Source organism: Chenopodium quinoa, unplaced genomic scaffold (assembly GCF_001683475.1).
Source record: "Chenopodium quinoa cultivar QQ74 unplaced genomic scaffold, ASM168347v1, whole genome shotgun sequence".
Classification (NCBI taxonomy): Eukaryota; Viridiplantae; Streptophyta; class Magnoliopsida; order Caryophyllales; family Amaranthaceae; genus Chenopodium; species Chenopodium quinoa.
In genome coordinates, this window is record NW_018744290.1 from 2,789,683 (window position 1) to 2,802,916 (window position 13,234).

General features: G+C 34.4%; 1 protein-coding gene across 1 annotated transcript; it reads left to right on the forward strand.

Moving 5' to 3' along the window:
- The first annotated feature begins 7,460 nt into the window (after positions 1 to 7,460).
- On the forward strand, positions 7,461 to 9,473 carry LOC110695369. Its single transcript, XM_021872614.1, has 3 exons — positions 7,461 to 8,142; positions 8,272 to 8,376; positions 8,512 to 9,473. The coding sequence occupies exons 1-3, from the start codon at positions 7,816 to 7,818 to the stop codon at positions 8,644 to 8,646; spliced, it is 567 nt and encodes a 188-aa protein (XP_021728306.1). The 5' UTR covers positions 7,461 to 7,815; the 3' UTR covers positions 8,647 to 9,473.
- Positions 9,474 to 13,234: the final 3,761 nt, after the last annotated feature.

Consider the following 13,234-nt stretch of genomic DNA (forward strand, 5'->3'; position numbering starts at 1 on the left):
TTTAAATTTGATAAATATAAATACTTTATCTATGTGACTTGGATTTGGATTCTACCTTTACCCTGCAGTCCTTTGTTACCTTTGTTAATTAACTACTTTTGAAATCTTGTGCAAGAATGTAATTTGCTTTGTTTGAATATGAACAACTTACATTGAGCTATGTGGCTGACTCAAATTAATGTTTCATTTCAGGCCCCCCATTTCATGATTTTGCATTCTCAGACATCCTTCCAAACAGATGATTGATGCAAAATCTGCAACAAGAGATATTGAATTTGTTTCTGTTTATATTTTTTGCTGAAATTGTGACCTGAGTAGAATATCTCTCTTGCCTCTTGGGTTCGATGAAAGCTGTAATTTCTTGTCATAATGCCTTCTTAACTGTTTCAAAGTTATTTCGAGAGTAGATTGTGAGTGAAGGTAAAGGTTGTGCATCGATCCCTTACATGTACTTTCCTTTCCAGATGAGGTGTGATGGGACTTATATCTGTTTTGCATTCCGGATTTGATTGACTCTCATCCTCATGTTATGCTGCCGCTCTTCAGACCAATACTCTGGCTTATCACCAAGCTTACTCTGGGCTGAAGTGATCAGTTGTTGCAACTTATTTGGAGTGCACTTTGCAGAGGACAGCTTCAGAACTCTCAAGTTGTTGTGCAACATAAAATCTCTTTTTGCTATGTTCAACAAATCTCTACTTAATTTCTTACTACTGGACAATAAAACCTGAATTCAAGACTTGTATTTCAGTCCGTCTGCACTCTGCAATAAAAAACACCTTCCAAAGAGGAAATATATGTAAAATCTTTGATTATGTTTTGCTGATTCAAGTCTGTAATTAGTACGGTGATCCATCAGCATTAGAGGAAATTTGTACAGACTACAGAGCAATGCCTGTGGATACGGCTATGCAATGAACACCTTCAGGTTCAACATCATGCACCCCTCAGAAGTTCAGTATCAGTCAAACTCAGCCTATCCTAGCGGCTATCCCATATGTACAGATTATAAACACTTGCGGTTAGAATGATAACCTTTCATTAACACTCAAATCTAATAGACAACATTGAGTCTAACCGACTTCCTAAAGTTTTAATAGAGGGCTTTAGTTCATGTTTATTTGTAAACAGAATAAGTTTTTATACCGGCCAATTATGGTATGACATAAATATGTCTAATTGTTTACTCCAATACTCCCTCATCGCTTAAAAATCGTTACATATGACTTTTTAGTTTTTACGGAGTTAAAGAGAATCAAGACCTATTTTAACCTTAAATATATCCGTTCCATACACTTAACAATTATAAAAAGTTTGAAACCCAAATAAAATGACTTTATTATATCTTACCATATTGATTAATAAAGTTGAAAATAAAAAAAATAAAAAAAATTGAAACAAGTGAAAGCATTTTTGAGAAGGTATAATAAAAACCTCTTTTGGCTCTTTGTCTGAAATTCTTTATGAGATTTTCATGAGAATGCTCAGTAAATATAAATTAATATGCTCAGTAAGAATTTTCAGGTTTGTTCCCTACTAGTCCATGATCAAGGTACGCGCGCAAAATTATTCACATTTGTATTTGCCTGATTTTTTTTTTTTATTTTTTTTTTATTTTTTTATTTTTAAATTTCAAAACCCTAACTATTGTTTATGCATTGCAATAATCAATTTTTGTTCATATTAATTTAATTTGATGAAATTGAGCGTTTCTTCATTGTAGTTATGTTTCTGATTTCTATACCTTTGAATAATTGCATGTAATTGTGTACTTTGAAAGAAGATTAGAAACTACAGTTTAAATATTGAAATTAAAAACTACTTCGTTTTTTTTAATGTAGTAAATCTCAATTTTTGGTTCTTGGAAGTATCATTCTGTCTTAAGCCTATTTAAATAATGGATCCTCAAAATGTATGTTGATTTTGATGATGGGGGACTTTAAATTAGTCTCTTCAATAATGTAGTATGATTAGAGGTTAATTTGCATACGTTTATCCGATTTCGGTTTAGAGGATATGTGAATTGCTTAGGTAGCTGGCGGTTAGGAAGCACGGGACCTTCTAAGACCTGAGGTTTCGCCGTTTTTTGAAACTCGATTGTTTTCGATTATAGTGCATAGAAATGGTTGGGACTTAGTTGTTCATTTCTGAGACCCGAGTTGTTTCCGTGCCTCCATAGGTTAGTGTAAGTAGCTTAGGGTAGAGCATAGGTGCATTTCCTTACCATTGGTGAGGTTGAGGGATCAAATCCCTCTTTCTACTTCCAGCGTGGTCCTTTAGTTTTAAGGAGTGGAGTAGGCCGATGGAGAGTAGAGTTGTGTCATGGTACAATTAGAACGGAGGAATGTTACAATTAGTATGTTGTTAGTTTGTTACTTAACTAGAAGTGTCAAGGAGTATTTTGTAGAGGATAATAAAAGCGTGAAATGTATTTTGGGACGGAGGAAAAAATGTATTTACTTTAGGGGTGAACTTGAACTAATACATTTAGCCGCCCATCATCCGATCAATAGATTGGGTTGTGATGGTGATGAAGTTGTAGGTGCATTTAATTTTCCAGGTTTTGTTTGGTTTTGACTTTATTGATCAATTTTGCATTAATAAAGCACTAACCTTTATTGTTTCATAATACTAACTACTAAGACATGCTTTTGAGTTCGAATGTTAATTGCTGGCTTTTAGGTTATGTTAATATACAGAAATTATATGCTTTGACTCAAGTAGTATTGGTATTAAAAAAATACTTTCTTAAATTACAATATGTTTATTCTAAGAGAATTAACAGTCAAACTATGTGAGTATTCTTGGTAGTTCTGTTCATTGAGGGTTGATAATGTAACCCGATTTTTTAATGTTTCAAATTTTGGTTGAATTCCAATCTCTTATGAATTTGTGTGACTGATCACAGATCCCAAAAGCTACATCTGCTTCCAAAATTTTTTGATTTTTCAATTCTTTAAAGCATATGGTAGTCTTTTGGACATTAATTTTTTTCAATCAATACTATAATATTAAAATTAATGTGTACCAGGCTTGTTGAGCTCTCCACTATTTTAATATCTTATCTTATGCACACCTCATGTTATACTGTTTAATTTTACATACTATTAATCTCTTTCTAACGAAGATTTTTCGTCTTTTGAAGCATGAAATTCAATTTACACTAAAATATTGACTATATGAGGTGTACGTTACACAATTACATACGCACCTTGACAAAGACAAATGGCGATGACTGCTGCAACAATATTAATTTTAGCTGATTTTTGAAACTTTTTTCCCTCCCTCACTCTCTCTCTCTCTGTGTACATTATATGTAAATATTCCCTGGTAGTTTGACTGATATTATATTAAGTAATAAGGGATTGGAGCCACTGGAGGACTATCCCGAATCTGGGATACATCTTATCAGTTATCAGTTATTCAATACACTTGTACTTTGTTCACCGTAGCTCTTTAGCAAAGAGATTATCTGGGATATATTTTGTCAATTTGTGTTTGAGCAATAAATTTCCCGAAGTAGACATGTTACATGCTAGCATCATTAGTATTATTATTGCTGTCAATATGAAATGGTATTTTGAGGAACTCTTGTTTTGTCTTTTGTTTGTATTACTCTGCTGACTACATGATTGTGGTAGGTTGAAATCTTGAGATCCTCAAAAGTATCTTATTGCAAAAAATTATAGTCATTAGCAACTTTCCTGTGTCCCAAATGCACAACAAAGTCCTTCACCTTCAGTTGTTGACATCAATGACTAAGTTTTGGTGAATGTAGTTATTCATTTTATCCTCAACATAAGAGATTATGAGTATAATGATGTATTATTCGTTTTGCTGCAGTCTGCTGTCTTTACCTTTTACAGTTCTATCTAGTTTGATTTAAATGCTTGGAAGATTTGTCTGTTGTAAGTAAGGAACCCAATTGGGAGAGAGAGTTGCGCATTTGGGGGGGGGGGGGCGGTTAGGAATATTCTCTGCTATCCATGCTGAACAAGCTCTCTTTACTTTCATGTTAGTTTGTATTTTCCTCGCAATATATATGTTTTTTTTTTTTTTTGTAAGTTGATCAGTATACAATCTGCTGTCCTATGCTACAGAAACATCTGCATGCACGTGTGGGAATGTTGATGCGCTTTGTCATCACGAAATGATGTCATCCCTTGAATGACTCTCTACAAGGTATGCATTCCTTGGACGCAAAGTAAAAGATAAGCAAGACAGCACGATGTAGTGTACTGAGTATGAAAGCAATCCTACTGCTTGATTGGAAGCCCACCAAGGAGTTCAATTTCACTTCCCCATGTTGTGGTTATTGACAACCATGAACATACCTCTATGTGGCTTTTACTAATTTGTCAGTTCCTCAAACATGCGAAGGTATTCTATGTTAAGTAGAGAGGATGTCCTCATATATCCTAATGTAGGCGGCGGCAGATGAGTCTCCTATCATACCTTATGCATTTATATATAAATTTTGTTTTTGTTTTATTTTTAATTGTATGGTTAGAATCTTCAAAATAAATCATTTGTGAAAGTGTTGTCATGGCATGGATCAGGTAGTACCTTACTTCTGGTCAAACATAGACATTTAATAAAGGCTTTATATAGAATGAGCAAGGAGCAGGTTAATGACAGGTGGGAGAGTCAGGCATGAGGAATGAAACGTGCGCGAATGTTATAAAATAATGGAAGACAATCCACATAGGAATTGTATTGTATTTGGAATCTTTCTTCAAGGGAATCATATGTGAATGTTGCATGATTGATTAGTCAATTGGAATATGTGAAAATTCGAAGAAAATAATATTTTGAGAGTAAAATTTGCGGCTAAATCTAGAGGCTCCGTCAATCTGGTTGCCAATATATGAATATGGACTTGACCTCTCATGATCTTTGACTGCAACTCTGATGATTTGTGTTGCAACAAAATTATAGATTTCTTTTCTGTTATATATAAATGAAGATTTTGTGTAAATTTCATATCTCGTAGTATTTGACAAATGGATTTCTTTTCTGTTATATATAAATGAAGATTTTGTGTAAATTTCAATTATGCGGATTCAGAATAACTTTTTGCTCTCATGTTTAACAAATGATATGTTTCTTTGTGATTTTAAAATTTACCTTGATTTAAAATTATATAAATGAAGATTTTGTGTAAATTTCATATAAATGATATGTTTCCGTTATATATTAATGAAGATTTTGTGTAAATTTCATATCTCGTAGTATTTGACAAATGGATTTCTTTTCTGTTATATATAAATGAAGATTTTGTGTAAATTTCAAATATGCGGATTCAGAATAACTTTTTGCTCTTATGTTTGACAAATGATATGTTTCTTTGTGATTAGAAAATTTACCTTGATTTAAAATTAATTCAAATATTTATGAATTATGATCCTAGCTCAACTTGAAGCTATTGCTTTTAATGCTTCTGTTGTGTTTCCCATGAGTCAGTCACAAGTCTCACTACTCACCAGAACAAAGTGATTGTTTGACAATAGTTGGTAGTTAATGAAATATTGAGCCTCTCTAATGATGTGTACCAGCATTACCTAGCTAGGTATGGTCATGGGCGAGTAATGTTGGTAGGACAGAGACTAGGATGGTTGTAGTTCAGTGGCTACAAGGAAGTAAGCTGTTTTTTGTCAAACATTTCAGTGTCTGATTATCAGGGGTTTGTTAGGACCAGCTTGAGCCCCCATCATTAGGCCATATTAAATAAAATTCTTCTACATAAGTATATGCAAATTATTTATAATGAGTCAAATAAAAATTGATTACTTAAAATATTTTGGTCAAATTTGATTAGTATAATGTTTATTATCCTTGCTGAACAAGTTCAGAATTATCTCAAGCTTAGTATTCCATCTCTTTATTTCTGGCATTCATGGTTTTCCACGACTACTACCGTACTACGTGCTGAAAATCAATGTAATTTCATTCTGGATGTTTTAATATGCACTTTAATAGGGTTGGTCAAAATGGGATATTTGAATTTTCTTAGAAGCTGATAAGCATATTGCCTAAACTATGCTGAACTCTTCAGCTAAAGATTTGGAGGATCTGAAATATTAATAATATAAGAGTTAATCAGGATTCATGGCCACTATTATACCAAATGCTTATTAAATAATTCAGATTGTTTATCATTTATGCTTATCAAAACACTTTTCAAGTTTTCAGACATAGTCGTTTATTTGCACCTGCTGAAATTATCCTGTTCAAATATAGGGGTCAAATATGTTTTCTATGAGTTGCCAAAAAATAATGTGGTTTGACATCTCTAATAGGCGTACACTTACCTGGCTGCCGAGGGCAACTAAATTAGCTCATCTTGACAATAGAATAACTGTTGAGTATGTTTTTTTTTTTTTAATTAAAACCTAGGAAGTAGAATTAGAATGACTGCTTAGAATTTATACAGTATTAAATTTATAAGTGATACCATATTCATGTGTGCACTTGTATAGTCCTATTGTCACGGTCCGGGAGTTTGGACCCCGAAACGTGCGACGCGCTCTAGCCTTTTGGCGGCAAGAACGCTAGCCTTGAGCGGAAGAGGGGCTTGTGAGCACAAAGCAACAAGCGGGCAATAGAATCTCAGGAGCACTCACGTCTATCTGGGCGACGGAGTGCGGGTGGTCGGGGCTTGTGACGGCTGATACTTCAAAGCGGGCACAAGCGGGTCCGAACCACGAGTCCTTAGCGCATCAAGTTGGGTTGGAGGGGAGCTAATATGCAAGTAAGACACAATATCTATAAAGGTCTAACAACAAACAAGCATAAAAGCAAGGCAACACTTGGTAGAAGGCTTTAAGATTTCATTAATCATTCGCCCTCTAAAGAGCTTTAAATGACATACAAGGAGAATCCCTAGTGAACACTGATCTGACAGTAACACAATAATGGGACCTCAAGCTAAGAAAACATAACCTAAACTCTAGGAAAACACTTAAATGGAATCTAATACATCAAAAGGAGTTGGATTCTAACACCTATACACTGGTAGAGGGTAAGATGCCACTTCTAGATTTTTTTTTGTTCTGTGCTTTACATTATGGTTGTTGAAAGGTAAATAGTTGCGCCACATAGTGTATTTACTGGTTGCACTGGATATGTTTGATGGCCAATGGTGTTATCTCACCCGCTTGATGTCAAATTGTCAAGTATATATAGCTTGTTTCCTGGCATTCTTATTTTCTCTTATTCTATGGTCCTTTTTTTTTTGAAAGAATTCTATGGTCCCTCTTATGTGCTTTTCATCTATTAATTTTGAAAAGCCGTTTAACAATATCAACTTTATAAGGGGAAAAAAAAATAGACAACAACATCATTTAACTATAAATCTTTGAAGGATTTTTCTGAAATAATGTGACAAGTACTTGTGTTTCTTAGGACTGCGACATCATATTATGGTTATAATTTAATTTTTTTTTTATATAGTTTTAAAATTTATAATTTTGAACAATTGTTTCCATGGATTAATGTTATCTTGTAGAATATGCTTCCCACGTGAGATATTGACTTGGTGATGGGGTGGATGACATGATATTTTACCAAGTCTTTTTAGATGACTTTCCCATTTCCATGCCTTAATTTTGTTGGAGTGGAAGGCAAGCTCTAGAAATGAAACGTGGAATATCTTTTTGGAAAACTTAAATTAAAATTTATTTAATGCTTCTATAAAAGAACTCAACCCTTAGCAGTTTGGGCAAACTTGAATAACCTTTTAAGCCTTTTTTTTTCCTCTGCTTTTGCATTAGTCTTCAAAACCTTCTAACTGCTTTATTGGAACTTGGTGATTTAATGGAGGATTCTATGAGCTCCACAAACCACAAGAACAAATCTAATTTTTCTGGTGATGGACATGAGGTTTCTTCTGAAGATAGTGGTTGGTCTTCATACTTCGACAACTCCATAGCTATCAGTAATGTGGAGGATACTGTTACCTGTTCTGGTTCTGAAAACTCTTCCATATTTTCTGGTGCTGCTGTTTTGGTAAAAAAGATGAACATGAATAATGATGATCGTGTTGCGTCAGCTAGGTCTGTTGCTAAAAGGAGAAAGATTCTGGCAACTTATATTGATCCTGAACTGGAGGACACTGCAATTTCTCCTGTTTGTAATTCTGAGGTAAGGAGTAGCTCTCATGTTAATCCCTGCAAACCCATAGTTTGTTGCCTTAGTGTAAAGTTTTCTTGATATTTCTTAAGGTTTCCTGTCAACTTCCCTTGATACTAAATCAATGTTTTTGTAATTCAGGCTGAAGACTTGGAAAAATTGCAAATAAAATTACAAGAGACAGGTGTTTTGAACATTTTACCACCAGTGCAACAAGGGAAGCATGACTTTTTTAGCCTTTTTCAGGTATAATACAACTATTTAGGAATTGTTTCAAATGTATTGCCTGCATTGGTCTGCATTTGTGCCAAACAATGTGGACGTTCTTCACTTCTTTAATATTTCACTTCACTAAAATTTTCTGGCATTTCTATTCTTCAGGAAAAACAAAATACCTCTAACCAGACTGGAGAAGTACCACATTCAGGTTATATTGGGACAGATATCAGCTATGCAGGTTTAAAGGAAAAGGGACTCTGTTTGGTTCCAGTATCTTTGTTATTCCGAGTTAGGTAAACAAAGACCTGGAAGATAGGATAATTTACTTCTGATAATTCAGCAGGATATGGAAAAGGATGATGATCTTATATAATATTGCTATCAGGTCACACTATATTGAGAAGGAATGGTCTTTTCTATATTTCCTTCATGGATCTCAAGGATGCATATCAGCTTCCCTACAAAAAGTCTATCTCATACAGCTTCTCAAATAGTCTTTGGCTAGAAGCAGGAGGCTGCGTACATCTTGGCCTCTCCTGACCCTGCCTCACTGGCATATATATGAGTTATTGATCTTGTTGGTCTTGTACTTAAGCATAATTACCTGAACTGAAAATTACTGGAGTATCAGCTCTTGATAGAGTAGTGGTTCAATTTGGTCAGCCGGCATGGATGAATGAATAGCTGTGTCTTATACCCTTCTTTTGAGATTGAAGGAGCTTGGAGGCCAAATTCACTGGAGTATCAGCTTATGTAGCATATGTTCAGATTCTGGGTTTATGCCTTGATGCTATAAAAGATCACTTATGCTTTGTAGACCTGTGGTCATAAGCTGATAGGAACTGTGCTTAGTATAATAACATCAGTGCCAATCCTGTTGCTGCCAACGCCAAGGAGCAAGGGCATATGCTTTGGCAGATTCTGTATCAATGGAGAAGAATTGCTGCTTCTGTTATCATCCTCAAAAGGGTTTAACAAACACCTTTTGTAACCCCTCATTTATAGTAGTCGTGTTCACAGTTGCCTCCTCTTGCTAAGTTTGTGGCAAACAACCTTCCTCTTTCATGTGATCAGTAACCCTATGAAGGTTTGCATGTATTAATGAATACCTATTACCTGTTGAAGACGTGAAGACGTGAATACTTGTACAGATTCCTTAATTGTAAATGTGAATAAGTGTAGTGCTGGAACCCAGTGGTGGCTGCTGTTGTGCTGTGGAACTCGAATTGTTTGTGTTATTAAAAAGAAGCCTATATTCCTGATTTTGACGACTTCTAATTTTATTGTTTTTAGTACAGAACTTATATTATTTCTGTTACATAGATCACTTAGTTTTTGGAGAAATAAATGTATACCCATGATGTATAAACTATTGTAAGGCACACCTTTTTTTGATAATTTCTTTTTGACGAGAACCTTTTTTTTATAAATGATAATTAATGCAAAGGTACTCTATGGCTGTATTATTGTATTCCTAATTTTTTTTTTCTTGGTTTGGCTGTTATTGATGCATGTTTATTTTGTGAATTGATTTACTTATATCGTTGTGACAAAGCACACTATCCCTACTGATAGAGGCGAAATGTTTTGTCTGAGCATCTTCAGAGCATTCTGTCTGAAATTACTTGTGTATCCATCTGATTTTACAACATTTGCTGCCAAAATGTTTTCAGTCATACTGCTCACAGGCCAAGATGATGAGATTGATGTCTATGGTCTTAAAACGGGACAGCATGATAAGCTGAATTTTTCCATAGTTTATGTGGACACATTCACACATTTATTCATGCTGTTATAAATTCTGTTGCAATTCTTTCGTTACTTGGACTACAGTACCAATTTCACAGGATTGCTAATTTTTTTTTGTTATTTAAATTTATTGTTCTTAGTGTTGTGATTCATTATTGTCACATAGTCGTGGGAAGAGAACTATCACTGTTATGGAAGCTTCACATCTGATGTACTTGATTTGGACACTTGTGATGTTCATTTGAATCTCAGTCCATTTGAGCCACCTGAAAGTCTCTTTAATTGTTGTCTTTAATGTATTAGCAGAATCCTGGAGTTTTGTGATTTGGCTGTGTGGATAGTTCACTGCTCCGAATTGTTTCGATGAGAAGGTAATCTGATTACCAAAGTGTTTTATCATATGTAGTTGCTAAAAATTGTTATCCAAGGATTTTTCATGCTTAACTGAGTTGGTATGTGTATGTGATATCAGAATACTGTATCTTTTCTCTGTTTTTATCTTCCTTTTTATTTACAATAATTCCCATTAAAGCATGCAAATCAGAAACCCTTTTAATGTTGTGAGGTTCTTTCATGAACCTATAAAATTTGCAGGGAATAACTGTGAAATATGAATGAGGCTGTTACATAGGGATCATATGGCAGGAATCTGAGGAAATTAAAGCGAGAATGTATGCAGAATTACAGGCTTGACTGCAGTGAAGCATGATGGAGGAAAATATTGGTTTCAAACATGGCATGTTTTGCCCGGATTGAAGAACATGTACTAGGTTAACATGTCCAATCCTATCAGTAATTGCCGTATCTAAAGTGAGGGAAGAAATACAGTTATTATGCTCAGCCGTCAATTTAGTACCAGTATATAAGAGAACTAAACTAAGGCATGCATTCCTTTTAACTTGAAATTGGGATATTTTCCTTGGATGATTAGTTCCTGAGATTGTTAAAGATGCATTAACTTATCTACTAATGCCTGACTTGAAAACATCAGGTCCCAAACAGAGTCCTACTAACAGTAGTTAGCTGTTGGTTTACTGTTGTGCGTGTTTGGGTTATATCTTTGACACGAGGCTGCGTGCTCACTTGCTTCAATGTGTAGGCCTCAGTTGGAAGCAGACATAGTCTGTTTTGTCTTGAGAATTAGAAAGCTAAATTTGGGGCTAATTCATGGATCATGAATCATTCCTTGGTGAAACGAGAAGAAAAGGGCCTCTACTGCAAGCTTCATGTTTCAGAAATAAACTTCACTCAAAACACTTGCTTCTCAAAGCATAAGGTTTTCTTGAACTATTTCTTATACTACCTCCGTTAATTATTATTTGCAACAAAGGACTATTTTATATCTCACAAATAATACCCCTTTGTTGCAAATAATAGTTAACCGAGGTAGTAATTAAAATTTCATATTTATCCCCTTTTCATGCTCGTATTATATCCATACCAATGTGAATCGGCTTTTCATGAGCTAAACCAAGTTATATTTCATTGTATATTAGCTAAGAAGGGTCTGTTTCGATTTACTGAACTGAATTGAATTGATGGGGCTGAACTAAACTGAAATGAATTGTTTATTAGAGAAGGAATTCAGGAACTAAACTGAATTAAGCTGAACAGAACAGGCCCTAAGACTTACCAGCGAACTAGGTTATTCAATCAGGATGCATTACCAATTTAGACGACAAATGCAAAGTTTCTGATTACAAAAGCACTTATTGTCCCTCTAAGGCTCTAATGCTGCTCGACTTGTATGGTAATTGATCCCTTGTTTAAAAATTATATCTAGCTTTCATTGTTTTCACACTTTTTATTGTTCTAATTTTCAGGCCGAAGTTGGTGATCCTGTTTCTTAAAACAAGGGAAGCCAACTGAGTTCGTTCATCATAATTTTAGGATGCCTATGAGGCTATGACTTTTGCTCGTTGTAGAACTAGTGGTAAAGATTGTATCTATCAAACAGATTGAGTTGATACATTTAGGATACTAAATTATCATTGTATCATGTGTGACCTGATATTCACTTTCTTCATACCCCCATTCCCCAACTCTCCCCCCTTAGTCCCTTACGTGTTTAGTCTGATTTTGACATTACTTTACTTTAGTTTGCTTTGAGCCTTTGACCAATGTTTATTCTTTATAGATCAAACATAGTCATATGGATACTTGCTATAAACAATTCAATGCATTGTTTTCGAATGTCAGTTTTAAAATTTGGAAAATGTTATACATAGCCCTTAAAATTTATACTTAATGTTAATTAAAGATATTACTGATAAAGATTCTCCATAAACACTTAAATAAACCGAGTATCATCATAAGCTAAAATAAAAAATAAAAAATAAAAAAAATGACACCCCCTAAGAAAACCCCCATCTTTCTTCATTCAAGCATAATTCTTCAATTCACACGTGTTGACACGTGTTAAGGTACGGTTGGGTACAAAATTGACAGCTATACATGCATGCTTGAATTCTTGGTGTGCATATATAGTGCCTTAGTTATGGTTCACGACTTCATGAGTGCTCTAATACTTGGGTCTCTAGGGAATTTGGGCAGTTGTATAACTTTGAAAGTGGCATTTCTCACACCATGGAAACTTTTCTTTTGTTCCAAATAAAAGAGAGAATCCAATTTTGTATACGTATGAGTATTGAAGTACTATTAATTTGTAGTTTTGTACATAAACAAATGCAAAATTCTATCAATATAGGGATTAATATAGCCATATAGGAATAATTATGAAAATATTAATACTCCATATAAATTAAGTCTCCTATATATTTTGTTTCGTAATTTAATTGTTATAATGATCACGTAAAATATATATTCTTTTTGGAGAAAGTAAAATTATAAAATTCTTGTTTAAAAAAAAAATTTTAAAAAAATGATAGGATTGGTCACAATATGTCAACCTTATTTGTTATATTACTTGTAAATAGGGATGACAACGGGTCGGATTTGGAGCGGATTATGCTAAATCTGACTCCGACCCGACAGGAAGCTCCGAGACTCCGAGTCCGACTTCAATATCCGACCTCCGACTTTGATCCGACCCGACTTTGGGTTTTTTTTCATTATTCATTATACTTTGAGAAATTGGGCTATTTGGGCCTTTGCAACCCACGCCCAATGCCAACTT